General features: G+C 45.6%; 1 protein-coding gene across 1 annotated transcript in view; it reads right to left on the reverse strand.

Moving 5' to 3' along the window:
- The window catches only part of ADAMTS18 (ADAM metallopeptidase with thrombospondin type 1 motif 18), a 130,421-nt gene that overhangs the window by 60,592 nt on the left and 54,228 nt on the right, over positions 1-15,601 (reverse strand). Inside the window, exons 5-6 of the mRNA XM_056526108.1 lie at positions 1,669-1,859; positions 514-597 (exon numbers count right to left, since the gene is read on the reverse strand). Of these exons, the coding sequence (XP_056382083.1) occupies positions 514-597; positions 1,669-1,859 (275 nt within the window). The remainder of the gene's footprint in view (positions 1-513; positions 598-1,668; positions 1,860-15,601) is intronic.

The raw sequence follows: 15,601 nt of genomic DNA on the forward strand, positions 1-15,601 counted from the left end.
CATGGGTTTATTGCTGTCGTGTCACATTACACAACAGAACATGGTGAGCAAGTTTCTAAATTCACCACATTGCTTCACCTTATTGTCTCTTCATTGCTAGTTCATAACGGTACTGCCATATGAGGAGCTCTGCTCTCTTTTTTCATAGAACATTTTACCCATCATTTTGTGGCGCATACTTTGGCATATTGTATGCCAAGTTTAACTTGGCAGATCAGAGCTTTTGGTGCATTTAAAGACTTATGTTGCCTTCATTTGTGAGAAGCCATACATAGGAGGGCTGACATCCAGACTGCCAGACATTTTTTATGTATTTCCTTTTAAGTGTCATAGATTTGATTGTCCCATCTCATTGGTACTTTCACAAGTAATGGAAGATGAGCTCCTCCTATCCAGGAGGACAACATTTTGGGCACTCTTTCTAGAAAACCAACATCCAAGCACCAGATCCCACTATGGCATCCTTATCTTGTATCCTTTTATATACAGTTATCATGAAGAAAATAAACTTACCGGTTCCTCTTCCAAAAGTAGCAGACTCACAACAACAATGTTTATGTCACTTCCAATGGTCCCATCTTTGAAGAGACTAGATACCTAAACAGATATACAAAGTCAAAAATATACTGATTTATCCTCGTACCGTATATATTTGGGCAGAGGTGTAATCTACATTTTTTTTTTTTTAAACATCTTTTATATAACAGGAGCAAGAGTATACAAAGAAAAAGTTGTACTTCATGTAAACCATCATGATATACTGTAGTACAGCATTACAAGGTAAAGGGATTCCTCTTTACCTGCAGCCCACAAGGTCTACAAAACTTGAGTTTTCAGTAGAAAAGACAAAAACTAAAAGTAGTACACAAGATACAAAACACAAGAGTACAATAAATAGCACACAACAACTAAACCAAAAAGAAATATACGTGGATGCAGATCAGTATCTGTGACCATATATTATCTAAAGTGCCTACTGGGAGTCTGAGGTAGTCTGATACACACCTCCTGTCTCATCACTAGTCCATACTCTGTTGTCTAACTCCTCCCACAACACTTTTACAGGGACATTTTACAGGACCTTTCACGATCTTATCACATCTTTTATTTAGACATTAAAATCATTGTTTGTTGGCAGCACATCTCCCAGTGTTAAAGAGGCATTTTAATTTATTCAACCATGTAAAAGCACTTTTAGTTTTTACTTGAAAAAACTTTACAGGCAGCAAGTATAGATAATGTATTGAAAAACAAAAACAATACCAAGGTAGCACAGTAAGGGTTCATTCACCCTGCAGAATCCCGCCAGCTGAATATTAGCTTGCAGCAGATGCCACCTGGATCATCAGTATGCTTCGTCTCATAGGGGGCAATGAAGTCCAGTGGAATTCTGCCCAAAGAATAAAGATCCACTGTTGTGGAATACCACTGGAGTCATTCCACAATGTGCACAGAGCAGCATAATGCTATTGAAAACAATGGAATGTCTGCAGTGAGGACAAGCCCTTAGACTACGTTCGCACATTGTAAAATTTACCAACGTATTTTATGTTTATGCCTGCTGTTTGTCCGTAATTGGTAAAAGATGGCCGAAAATGTAAAATAATGCATTGGTAAATTGTACAATGTGTGGACTTACCCTAACAAAAAAACAGGCTATTCACTTACCATGTTCATCACTGTCAATATGTAGGTGGTCACTCCTTCCTTGCCATGTTTCTCCACCATTTTTTTATCTGCCACTACTAGAGTTTCTACAACCAAACTTCCACCTTGCTGAGATTTGTCTGTAGAGCGCTTAGATCGGGATAGGTGGACATTCTCATCTGGCTTTAATTTGTTGTTGCTTCTATTCTGGTCTTAAAATAAGGAAATAAAAGTGTAGACATATTATAGTCATTAGCAATCTAGTTAAAAGAACAAACCATCTGGCAGCTGCATGCGACCGAAATGCGGCACCCAATAACTGTAACATTAAAGGAGATGTCCAGTGCGGTCTACTTTTATTCCATCCTGCTCGGGCTTCAAAAAAGAGAAAACAAACTTTCACTTACCTTCCTATGTTCCCCCAGAGCTCCGCAACAGCTGATTGGTCGGCCGGCCTGTCTGCTTACTACTTTTTTAAACCCAGGACGTCACATGGCGCTTCAGCCTATCACCAGCCGAGGCGGGACATCGCTGCGGCAGGCTGAAACACCGTGTGACGTCCCGGGCTAAAGGAAGTAGGAAGCAGACAGCCTGGCCGACCGATCAGCTGTTGTGGAGTCCAGGGGAACATAGGAAGGTAAGTGAAAATTTGTTTTCTCTGTTTTTTGCAGCCCGGGCAGGATGAAATAAGGATAGTCCACACCAGACGTCTCCGTTAAATTCACTAAGCAGCAATGAGTTTCTGCACTAATGACTGCTGGGAAATGAAGCTCAAAGCAAATCATGTGACAGTCAAAAGCTTTGCCCACCATACAGATTTTCATATGAAAAGAGAGGATAAAAAGGGGAGGGGAGAGGATAAAAAAGATAGACATTGAAATAAGGTCAGGACCCATTAAATCAATGTTCTATGTATAAAGAAAGGCAGCATAAACAAGTTTTCAATTAGCTTCATTTAGCAATCTTGCCTAATTCTGTAGATATCAAAATACACCGGGTGCAGGGAGGGGGAGCTGCTCCTGGCAAGGAGACTGGGAGCGGCTGTCAGGAACAACAGCACCGTTTCGCGTTATCCACGCTTCTTCCGGTTCCTCAACCGGAAGAAGTGTGGATAACGCGAAACGGTGCTCCCCCTCCCTGCACCCTCCCTGCACCCGGGTGTATTTTGATATTGTTTCTTATGGAACTCTGAAGACGTTAACCCCTTAAGGACGCAGGACGTAAATGTACGTCCTGGTGAGGTGGTACTTAACGCACCAGGACGTACATTTATGTCCTAAGCATAACCGCGGGCATCGGAGCGATGCCCGTCTCATGCGCGGCTGATCCCGGCTGCTGATCGCAGCCAGGAACCCGCCGGCAATGGCCGACGCCCGCGATCTCGCGGGCGTCCGCCATTAACCCCTCAGGTGCCGGGATCAATACAGATCCCGGCATCTGCGGCGGTTCGCGATTTAAATGAACGATCGGATCGCCCGCAGCGCAGCTGCGGGGATCCGATCATTCATAACGCCGCACGGAGGTCCCCTCTCCTTCCTCCGTGCGGCTCCCGGCATCTCCTGCTCTGGTCTGTGATCGAGCAGACCAGAGCAGGAGATGACCGATAATACTGATCTGTTCTATGTCCTATACATAGAACAGATCAGTATTAGCAATCATGATATTGCTATGAATAGTCCCCTATGGGGACTATTCAAGTGTAAAAAAAAATGTAAAAAAATGTAAAAGTAAAAGTAAAAAAAAAGTGAAAAATCACCTCCCTCAATAAAAAAGTAAAACGTCCGTTTTTTCCTATTTTACCCCCAAAAAGCGTAAAAAACATTTTTTATAGACATATTTGGTATCGCCGCGTGCGTAAATGTCCGAACTATTAAAATAAAATCTTAATGATCCCGTACGGTGAACGGCGTGAATGAAAAAAAATAAAAAAAGTCCAAAATTCCTACTTTTTTAATACATTTTATAAAAAAAAAAAATTATAAAAAATTTATTAAAAGTTTTTTTATATGCAAATGTGGTATCAAAAAAAAGTACAGATCATGGCGCAAAAAATGAGCCCCCATACCGCCACTTATACGGAAAAATAAAAAAGTTAGAGGTCATCAAAATAAAGGGATTATAAACGTACTGTTACGCCTAGCGCTCCGGGTCCCCGCTCCTCCCCGGAGCGCTCACGGCGTCTTTCTCCCTGCAGCGCCCCGGTCAGTCCCGCTGACCGGGAGCGCTGCACTGTCTTGGCCGTTGGGGATGCGATTCGCACAGCGGGACGCGCCCGCTCGCGAATCGCATCCCAGGTCACTTACCCGTCCCGGTCCCCTGCTGTCATGTGCTGGCCCGCGCGGCTCCGCTCTCTAGGGCGCGCGCGCGCCAGCTCTCTGAGACTTAAAGGGCCAGTGCACCAATGATTGGTGCCTGGCCCAATTAGCTTAATTGGCTTCCACCTGCTCCCTGGCTATATCTGGTCTCCTCCCTTGCACTCCCTTGCCGGATCTTGTTGCCTAGTGCCAGTGAAAGCGTTTAGTGTGTCCAAAGCCTGTGTACCTGAACTTCTGCTACCCATCCTGACTACGAACCTTGCCGCCTGCCCCCGACCTTCTGCTACGTCTGACCTTGCCTCTGCCTAGTCCTTCTGTCCCACGCCTTCTCAGCAGTCAGCGAGGTAGAGCCGTTGCTAGTGGATACGACCTGGTTGCTACTGCTGCAGCAAGACCATCCCGCTTTGCGGCGGGCTCTGGTGAAAACCAGTAGCCTCTTAGAACCGGTCCACTAGCACGGTCCACCCCAATCCCTCGCTGACACAGAGGATCCACTACCTGGAAGCCGAATCGTGACAGTAGATCCGGCCATGGATCCCGCTGAGGTGCCGCTGCCAAGTCTCGCTGATCTTCCCACGGTGGTCGCTCAGCAATCGCAGCAGATTGCCCAACAAGGACAGCAGCTGTCGCAGTTGACCGCCATGTTACAGCAACTTCTGCCTCTGCTACAGCAGCAACCATCTCCTCCGCCTGCTCCTGCACCTCCTCCGCAGCGAGTGGCCGCTCCTAACCTCCGCTTGTCCCTGCCGGACAAATTTGATGGGGACTCTAAACTCTGCCGTGGATTTTTGTCTCAGTGTTCCCTGCATATGGAGATGTTGTCGGACTTGTTTCCTTCAGAACGGTCTAAGGTGGCGTTCGTAGTAAGCCTTCTTTCAGGAAAGGCCTTGTCTTGGGCCACACCGCTCTGGGATCGCAATGATCCTGCCACAGCCACAGTCCAGGCCTTCTTCACTGAACTCCGGAGTGTCTTCGAGGAGCCAGCCCGAGCTTCTTCTGCCGAGACTGCCCTGTTGAACCTGGTCCAGGGTAATTCTTCAGTGGGCGAGTACGCCATCCAATTTCGTACTCTTGCTTCCTAGTTATCATGGAATAACGAGGCTCTCTGCGCGACCTTTAAAAAAGGCCTATCCAGTCGCATCAAGGATGTGCTGGCCGCACGAGAGATTCCTGCCAATCTGCAAGAACTCATCCATCTAGCTACCCGCATTGACATGCGTTTTTCTGAGCGACACCAAGAGCTCCGCCAGGAAAAAGACTTAGATCTCTGGGCACCTCTCCCACAGTATCCGTTGCAATCTACGCCTGGGCCTCCCGCCGAGGAGGCCATGCAAGTGGATAAGTCTCGCCTGACCCAGGAAGAGAGGAATCGCCGTAGGGAAGAAAATCTCTGTCTTTACTGTGCCAGTACCGAGCATTTCTTGGTGGATTGCCCTATCCGTCCTCCACGCCTGGGAAACGCACGCACGCACCCAGCTCACGTGGGTGTGGCGTCTCTTGGTTCCAAGTCTGCACCTCCACGTCTCACGGTACCCGTGCGGATTTCTTCTTCAGCCAACTCCTCCCTCTCAGCCGTGGCCTGCTTGGACTCCGGTGCCTCTGGAAATTTTATTTTGGAGTCGTTTGTTAATAAATTCAGCATCCCGGTGACCCGTCTTGTCAAGCCGCTCTACATTTCCGCGGTCAACGGAGCCAGATTGGACTGCACCGTGCGTTACCGCACAGAGCCCCTCCTCATGTCTATTGGACCCCACCTTGAGAGGATTGAGTTCTTCATTCTCCCCAACTGTACCTCTGAGGTCCTCCTCGGTCTGCCTTGGCTCCGGCTTCATTCCCCCACCATTGATTGGACCACCGGGGAGATCAGGAACTGGGACTCTGCCTGCCACAGGAAGTGCCTCTCCCCCCTTCCCAGTCCCGTCAGGCAAGCCTCTGTGCCTCCCCATGGCCCCCGTCCTGGTGTCACACTGCCCCGTGCCAGGCCTCGCCCTCTGCCCTCCCTCCCCATTCCCACTCCTGCTGTACTGCCTGCCGTTGAGGAAACCCTCCATTCTTTCCCGGTGTCCTCATCCCAGGGGAGGCAGTTACCGGACAAAGAGAAGGGGAGACCTAAGGGGGGGGGGTACTGTTACGCCTAGCGCTCCGGGTCCCCGCTCCTCCCCGGAGCGCTCACGGCGTCTTTCTCCCTGCAGCGCCCCGGTCAGTCCCGCTGACCGGGAGCGCTGCACTGTCTTGGCCGTTGGGGATGCGATTCGCACAGCGGGACGCGCCCGCTCGCGAATCGCATCCCAGGTCACTTACCCGTCCCGGTCCCCTGCTGTCATGTGCTGGCGCGCGCGGCTCCGCTCTCTAGGGCGCGCGCGCGCCAGCTCTCTGAGACTTAAAGGGCCAGTGCACCAATGATTGGTGCCTGGCCCAATTAGCTTAATTGGCTTCCACCTGCTCCCTGGCTATATCTGGTCTCCTCCCTTGCACTCCCTTGCCGGATCTTGTTGCCTAGTGCCAGTGAAAGCGTTTAGTGTGTCCAAAGCCTGTGTACCTGAACTTCTGCTACCCATCCTGACTACGAACCTTGCCGCCTGCCCCCGACCTTCTGCTACGTCTGACCTTGCCTCTGCCTAGTCCTTCTGTCCCACGCCTTCTCAGCAGTCAGCGAGGTAGAGCCGTTGCTAGTGGATACGACCTGGTTGCTACTGCCGCAGCAAGACCATCCCGCTTTGCGGCGGGCTCTGGTGAAAACCAGTAGCCTCTTAGAACCGGTCCACTAGCACGGTCCACGCCAATCCCTCGCTGACACAGAGGATCCACTACCTGGAAGCCGAATCGTGACACGTACTAATTTGGTTAAAAAGTTTGTGATTTTTTTTAAGCGCAACAATAATATAAAAGTATATAATAATGGGTATCATTTTAATCGTATTGACCCTCAAAATAAAGAACACACGTCACTTTTACCATAAATTGTACGGCGTGAAAACAAAACCTTCCAAAATTAGCAAAATTGCGTTTTTCGTTTTAATTTCCCCACAAAAATAGTGTTTTTTGGTTGCGCCATACATTTTATGATATAATGAGTTATGTCATTACAAAGGACAACTGGTCGCGCAAAAAACAAGCCCTCATACTAGTCTGTGGATGAAAATATAAAAGAGTTATGATTTTTAGAAGGCGAGGAGGAAAAAATGAAAACGTAAAAATTAAATTGTCTGAGTCCTTAAGGCCAAAATGGGCTGAGTCCTTAAGGGGTTAATAAAGCATATCCAATTTTCTACGGCATGGTGAGTGCGGACATCATTTCCTTCTTCTATTGTAATTTACAAATCTGTTTAACTTTCTGGTGCCAGTTCATATATAAAAACATTTTTTTTCCTGGATAACCCCTCTCTGACCCCAGCCCATCCACCAGCAATCCTAGAAGTGTGAGGAGACAGCAGCAGCAGCAGCAGAGAGAGGTAATCAGCCAGACAAGAATACTAAAATAAATTCCCTCTTGTGTTGTGCATTTGTGCTAAAAGTACCTGTAAGTTCACACCTCTTTCTTTATGCTCTTAAAGTGATCTTAACAGGACACCCACTCCTAGGAAGTGTAGTGAGAGTCTTGAATGTTTGCCATATGTATCAAAAGGACACATTTAGCAATGATACCCTTCACTTTTGGGCATAAATAAGGGGAGGGGGCAGGTGTATACCTGTTGCATTTACTACAATTTACCCCAGTAATGGGCATAAATTATAGTGAAAATCTACATCAGCTCATGGATTTCACCGGATGTACCTGATTTATCAAATCCAGTGCAGTAAGGCACGGGCAAGTTCTTACATACTACTGGCATATGAAATGCTTATCTTTGTAAATCAAGATTAGTAAACTGCAGATTGATATAAAATTAGAAATGTTTTTGTATACACTTCCACCTTCATGGTTCTGAGTTCTTCCAGAAACTGTTTGCATTAAAGCATGTTAAAATAGGATAAAAAAAGAAAAAACGCTAAATACAGGAGCACACTAAAAATTCATATAAATATAATAATGCTTATTGTAGTTACTAACATGTAGGACAGTACTTAAAAACAATTAAAAATGATGCTCAACCACAACCCAAAGGGGGGGCAAGAAAATACCCCACATAGTGGCACCCGTCTCAAATTACCACAAATTCTCAGCCATCAACCAGTCTTGGTACAGACTGGGCTGGAAACAAAGTACAGAGGGAATTTACACAAAGCACTATGTAGCTCCACATTCAATCCAGATAAATATTAAGAAATAAACAGATTAGCAAATATCATTAAGACAGCGAGCCAAGGGAAAGATGTGATACACAAACCAGCAAATATGGGAAGAGGCATGGTAAAGAGATTAGAGCCCGATGGGGCCACACAAGTACCCCATGCGTTCCGTCGTCAAGCCACTTCCTCACTGGTGTTGTGGTGTGTGTGTCCAACTAGTACTATATAAATAAACAATAACTAGAAACAAATTATCTTGCAGATGTGGGAGGAGGAGCGATGGCCAATGCAACTGCATACATCATATAGTTCCGGCGAGTGAGTGTAGAGCAACATAGAGCTTTGTGTAAATTCACTCTGTACTTTGTTTCCAGCTCGGTCTGTACCAAGACTGGTGGAGTATTTGTGGTATTGAGAGACAGGTGCCACTGTGTGTGTGTGTGTGTGGGGGGGGGGGGGGGGGGTGGTCCCCCCCCCCCCCCCCCCCTCGGGTTGTGGTGAAGCTCTATGTTGAACGACATTTTTTATTGTTTTTAAGTGTTGTCCTACATGTCAATGTTTTGATTGTTACTACAATAAACTTTATTATATTTATATATGTTTTTGGTGTGCTCCTGTATTTAGCATTTTTCTTTTTTCGCCTTTTTTATGTGCTTCATTAAATGCTTGGTTAGCACCCTTGTGAATGGCACTTTCTGTTTTAAGTGATATATGGTGCATTACAGCATGGTCCACACTTGCCAATCTTTCTGAAAGGGAACTTGACAGCTGTTCATGCTGCCCAAGCAATGACTAGCATGAAACAGGGTCATTGTTTGGTAATACAATCAACTTTAAAAAGCCCCATTGGCATAGAGTGACACATCTCTACCTATGTATGTATAGAGAAAGACAAGTCACTTATGGCCAGTAAGGCGGGGAGCAGATGCTGTATAATACAGAGGATCTTTTATTTTTGAATTTCTTTTCTGTCTTAATACAGTGCTCTCTGCTGACACTGTGTCAGGAACTGTCCAGAGCAGAAGCAAATCCCCATAGCAAATCTATCCTGCTCTGGACAGTTCCTGACATGGACAGAGGTGTCAGCAGAGAGCAAAGACAGACAAAGGTCAGACAAAAAAGACATAAAAAAAAAACTTTCTCTGGAGCATACAGCAGCTGTTAACCCCTTAAGGACCAGGCCATTTTACACCTTAGGACCAGAGCGTTTTTTGCACACCTGACTACTGTCACTTTAAACATTAATAACTCTGGAATGATTTTAGTTATCATTCTGATTCCAGGAATGTTTTTTCGTGACATATTCTACTTTAACATGGTGGTAAAATTTTATGGTAACTTGCATCCTTTCATGGTGAAGAAATCCCAAAATTTGATGAAAAAAAATGAAAAATTTAGCATTTTTCTAACTTTGAAGCTCTCTGCTTGTAAGGAAAATGGATATTCAAAATACATTTTTTTGGATCACATATACAATATGTCTACTTTATGTTTGCATCATAAAATTGATGATTTTTTACTTTTGGAAGACAGAGGGCTTCAAAGTTCAGCAGCAATTTTCAAATTTTTCACAAAATTTTCAAACTCACTATTTTTCAGTGACCAATTCAGTTTTGAAGTGGATTTGAAGGGTCTTCATATTAGAAATACCCCATAAATGACCCCATTATAAAAACTACACCCCCCAAAGTATTCAAAATGACATTCAGTGAGTGTTTTAACCCTTTAGGTGTTTCACAGGAATAGCAGCAAAGTGAAGGAGAAAATTCAAAATCTTCATTTTTTACACTCGCATGTTCTTGTAGACCCAATTTTTTAATTTTTGCAAGGGGTAAAAGGAGAAAATTTTTACTGGTATTTGTAGCCCAATTTCTCTCAAGTAAGCACATACCTAATATGTCTATGTAAATTGTTTGGCCGGTTCAGTAGAGGGCTCAGAAGGGAAGGAGCGACAAGGGGATTTTGGAGAGAACATTTTTCTGAAATGGTTTTTAGCGGGCACGTCACCTTTAGGAAGCCCCTAGAGTGCCAAAACAGCAAAAAAAGACACATGGCATACCATTTTGGAAACTAGACCCCTTGGGGAACGTAACAAGGAATTAAGTGAGCCTTAATACCCCACAGGTGTTTCATGACTTTTGCAAATGTAAAAATTTTATTTTTTTTTACATAAAATGCTTGTTTTCCCAAAAATTTTACATTTTTAAAAAGGGTAATAGCAGAAAATACCCCCTACAATTTGAAGCCCAATTTCTCCTGATTCAGAAAACACCCCATATGGGGGTGAAAAGTGCTCTACTGGCGCACTACAGGTCTCAGAAGAGGAGTAGTCACATTTGGCTTTTTGGAAGCAAATTTTGCTCTGGGGGCATGCTGCATTTAGGAAGCCTCTATGGTGCCTGGACAGCAAAAAAAAAAAAATCACATGGCATTATATTTTGGAAACTAGACCCCTTGGGGAACGTAACAAGGGGTAAAGTGAACCTTAATACCCCACAGGGGTTTCACGACTTTTGCATATATTAAAAAAAATTGTATACCTCGTAAATCTGAGGGGGGTCTGGGTCTCCCGGATTGCCTCTCCTACCACCTGGCCTCGGTCCTGGCGAGAGTTTTGGACAGTAATGACCGCTCCCCAACCAAAATTTGGGTAAACCTAGAAAAGGACGCCTCGCTCTTAGACCCTAAAACCTTACTGTGGCTCCCTCCTGGGCTGTTCTCACACCGCTCCTTAACAGACCTACCTCCGGTACTGGCCACGTTAACCCAGGTCGGGAACCTCTACTTACCAGCCACTGGCCTTTTCACCCCGGATGGCCCGTTAATCCCGTTGTTTGACAATCCTCTGTTCCCTGCTGCCACCTCCACTCCCTCCTTCTTGGGGCTGAATAAACGTTCATCGCCTACTTTTGCTAGCCTCCTAACACAGACCTCCCTACGCCCTCTAGAAGATATCTTAGGTGACACGCCCCCCACATTAATGCACTCCTTTCAATACTCACAACTGAAATTTTTCTATTCGAAACACCACCATAGACTGCGCCTGCATCGCCCCTTGTCCCCGTTCGAGAGATTATGCGCCGCTGCCTCCAGACCATTTCGCCCGATCAGTAGCATCTACTCTCTCCTTCTTGATAATTTCAACAACGACCCTCTACCGTATAAACAGGGATGGGAGAGAGAACTGGCGACTGATTTCTCGGATGGGGACTGCGGCCAGGTGGTTCGTTATTGCCATAGAGTTTCTACCACCTGTAAAGCTCAAGAGACGAATTTCAAAATTTTAACCAGATGGTATCGGGTTCCGACTCTCCTATCCAAATTCTACCCTGGGGTCACCGACGTCTGCTGGAGATGTGGCGAGCCTGGTGGAACCATGTCCCATATTTGGGTTCGATGCCCTCTTTTACGTAGCTTTTGGACACAGATCTTGGATATAATTCAACGCCTGACGTCCATTAGATTAGAGATCGAGCCGGCCCCTTTACTATTATCCATCCTTCCCCCCCACCTACCCAGATGGCCGGCCTGCCTCGCTAGGTTCATGCTACTAGCAGCCAGGACGGTCATTCCCAGGCTGTGGAAAAACACTACCCCTCCATCACTCTCGTCGTGGCTCCAGGAACTCTCCCACCTCCACAGGATGGAGGAACTGATTGCGGATTCCAGACGTCTGGTGGACAAACACCACCTCATCTGGGGTCCGTGGATAAATTTTCTCTCCTCTACTGAATACAGAGACCTACACCTGGCTCCCCCCTGATTCCTTACCTGATGGCTGATCGGTTAGTGTTCGACCCCTCATACTGTTTTCTACACAGTTGCTACCTGATGCCGACACACCATGTCCGGGAGTCCGTCCTGCGCGTCCTACGGAGAGGTATGCCTTTATATGCTTTCTTCTCTTTTCCCCTCCCTTTTCTCTTCCTCTTTCCTCTTTCTCCCCCCCTTACCGCTTTCCCTAGTCATGCTCCATTCCCGGTATTATCTTACCCGTGTTAGACTCGTTGTGGCCATAGCTCACACATTATGGTAGATATGCCACAGACCACACTCAGAACTGTCTTGTTGACTCTCCACCTTGGAGCTAAGATGTATTGCTATCATCTTACCTATAGAAATGTTGCGCCCAGATACCTGCGTGTGTTTTGGCACCTGTTTGTGTTTGTGTTTTTGCTTTATTACTATGCAAAACTTTAATAAATCTTACTTTTGAAAAAAAAATTGTTTACCTAAAATGCTTGGTTTCCCCAAAATTTTACATATTTACAAAGGGTTAAAGCAGAAAATACCCCCAAAATTTGAAGCCCAATTTCTCCCAATTCAGAAAACATTCCATGTGAGGGTGAAAAGTGCTCTGCTGTCGCACAACAGGTCTCAGAAGAGGAGTAGTCACATTTGGCTTTTTGGAAGCAAATTTTGCTCTGGGGGCATGCCACATTTAGGAAGCCCCTATGGTGCCAGGACAGCAAAAAAAACACATGGGATTATATTTTGGAAACTAGACCCCTTGGGGAACGTAACAAGGGGTAAAGTCAACTTTATTACCCCACAGGGGTTTCACGACTTTTGCATATGTAAAAAAAATAAACATTTTACCGAAAATGCTTGGTTTCCCCAAAAATTTCATTTTTACAAAGGGTTAAAGCAGAAAATACCCCCCAAAATCTGAAGCCCAATTTCTCCCGATTCAGAAAACACCCCATAGGGGGGTGAAAAGTGCTCTGCTGGTGCACTACAGGTCTCAGAAGAGGAGTAGTCACATTTGGCTTTTTGGAAGCAAATTTTGCTCTGGGAGCATGCCGCATTTAGGAAGCCCCTATGGTGCCAGGACAGCAAAAAAAAAAAAAAAACATGGCATTATATTTTGGAAACTAGACCCCTTGGGGAATGTAACAAGGGGTAAAGTGAACCTTAATACCCCACAGGGGTTTCATGACTTTCTCATATGTAAAAAAAAAAAAAAAGAAATTACCGAAAATGCTTGGTTTCCCAAACATTTTTCATTTTTACAAAGGATTAAAGCAGAAAATACCCCCCAAAATTTGAAGCCCAATTTCTCCCGATTCAGAATACACCCCATATGGGGGTGAAAAGTGGTCTGCTGGCGCACTACAGGTCTCAGAAGAGGAGTAGTCACATTTGGCTTTTTGGAAGCAAATTTTGCTCTGGGGGCATGCCACATTTAGGAAGCCCCTATTGTGCCAGGAAAGAAATAAAAACCCACATGGCATTATATTTTGGAAACTAGACCCCTTGGGGAACGTAACAAGGGGTATAGTGAACCTTAATACCCCACAGGGATTTCACAACTTTTGCATATGTAAAAAAAATATATATTTTTTTCCGCTAAAATGTGGGTTTCCCCCCAAATTTCACATTTTTGCAAGAGTTAATAGTAGAAAATACCCCCCACAATTTGTAACCCCATCTGTTCTGAGTATGGAGGTACCCCATAACTACAATGCTCAGAAGAGAAGGAGTCACATTTGCAAACTTTGCTGAAATGGGGGGGACATGTCGCATTTAGGAAGCCCCTATGGTGCCAGGACAGCAAAATACCCCCCACATGGCATACCATTTTGGAAACTAGACCCCTTGAGGAATGTAACAAGGGGTAAAGTAAGCCTAAATACCCCACAGGGGTTTCAAAACTTGTGAATATGTAAAAAAAAAAAAAAAATGTTTCACTAAAATGTGTGTTTCCCCCCAAATTTTACATTTTTACAAGGGTTAATAGCAGAAAAGACCCCCCACAATTTGTAAATACATTTCTTTGGAGTAAGGACATACCTTATTTTTTATGATTTAGGCTTGGCGGGTGCACAGCAGGTCTTGCTTGAGTGGGAGTGCAGTCAGGGACCTTGAGCTTGATATGGAGCCAGAATGTGGGACCCCCCCCCCCTCAAGGAGCGTTAATGGGGGGAGCACTGAGCCCTAAAATAGGGGAACACTATGGGGGACAATGGGCCGTAACTGGGGTAGACAGGTGGGGTACAGAGGCCCGTAATATGGGGTACAGTTGACCAGAAAATGATAAAACATAATAAAACAGGATATGTTCCCAGAATGATGACCCAGAGCATAGCCAAAACAAAAAAAAATATGCCCACCCCAAACCCTATGCTCTGAATCATCATTTTGGGAATGTGATGTGTGCGGCCGTCCCTAACCTGTTGCTTCAAATGCGCACCCGCTCAGGTGGAGAGAGAGCGTTGCACATTTGAGGCAACATAAAAAAGTCCCCGATGATAGTGACTCAGTGACCTATGACCCATTTTTGACAAATCACCCCAGAGGTCTTATCAGGTTTTTTTTTTTTAAGGTTTTTTTTGGGCAATTTAGTGATTTATGGGGGTTATATTTTGGAATGTACTCTGGACTTGGTACATTGATCAAATTATGGAAAATTCAAATAAAAAGGGAAAATTTAGGGCTCCATGGAAGTGTGATACTCCCTGAAGCAGCCTATGCAGAGGCCCGGATTATCTGGGCAAGTGTCACACTGAATGGTGGTGTCCCTCCGTCTCCCCTTCCTGTAACACACTGCATTTTTTCTGGGATCGTACCTTCTTTCCACTTGGGGGGGGGGGACATCTCACCTGGAAAGTGTTGGCCTGGGACGATCCTGGCGCCTATAACTCCAAACCCTTGGTAAGTCCAGTCTGATCTTTCCCGGTCAGCAAAATCAGGAACCTTAGGACTTCTTCTTGGTACTGGAGGAATTTCCCTGTGTTGCCAGCGTACTGGGATAGTACAAAAGCGTTGTACATGGCAACCTGTACCATGCCCGTGTTTTCCGCATGGCGTTGTATAGCTTGAGGACTTGATCTGAGAGATCAACTTCCCCCATATACCGATTGTAGTCCAGAATACAATCGGGCTTGAGGACCGGTCCCACGGTACCTCGCACAGGGACAGGGGTGCTGCCGTTCCTATGAATAGTGGTGAGCATAAGGACATCCCTCTTATCCTTATACTTCACCAACAACAGGTTATCATGGGTAATGGCACAGGACTCACCCTTGGGGATAGGCGTCTTAACAAAATTTAGAGGTAGGCCTCTCTGGTTTTTCCGCATGGTCCCACAAGCGGACGTGGATCTGGCGGCAAGGGATGTGAACAGAGGGATGCTGGTATAAAAATTATCCAGATACACGTGGAAACCCTTATCCAGCAATGGGTGCACAAGCTCCCAAACGAGTTTCCCGCTAACACCCAGAGTGGGGGGACATTCTGGGGGTTCAATACGGGAATCTCGTCCCTCTTACACTCTAAACTTGAGAGTGTACCCGGAGGTACTCTCACAGAGTTTATAGAGCTTCACGCCATACAGCGCCCACTTCGAGGGAATATACTAGCGGAAGATGAGTCTCCCCTTAAAACTGATGAGAAGTATGTAGTGTGTG

The sequence above is a fragment of the Hyla sarda genome, chromosome 6, assembly GCF_029499605.1.
Source record: "Hyla sarda isolate aHylSar1 chromosome 6, aHylSar1.hap1, whole genome shotgun sequence".
In the NCBI taxonomy this organism is placed as follows: domain Eukaryota; kingdom Metazoa; phylum Chordata; class Amphibia; order Anura; family Hylidae; genus Hyla; species Hyla sarda.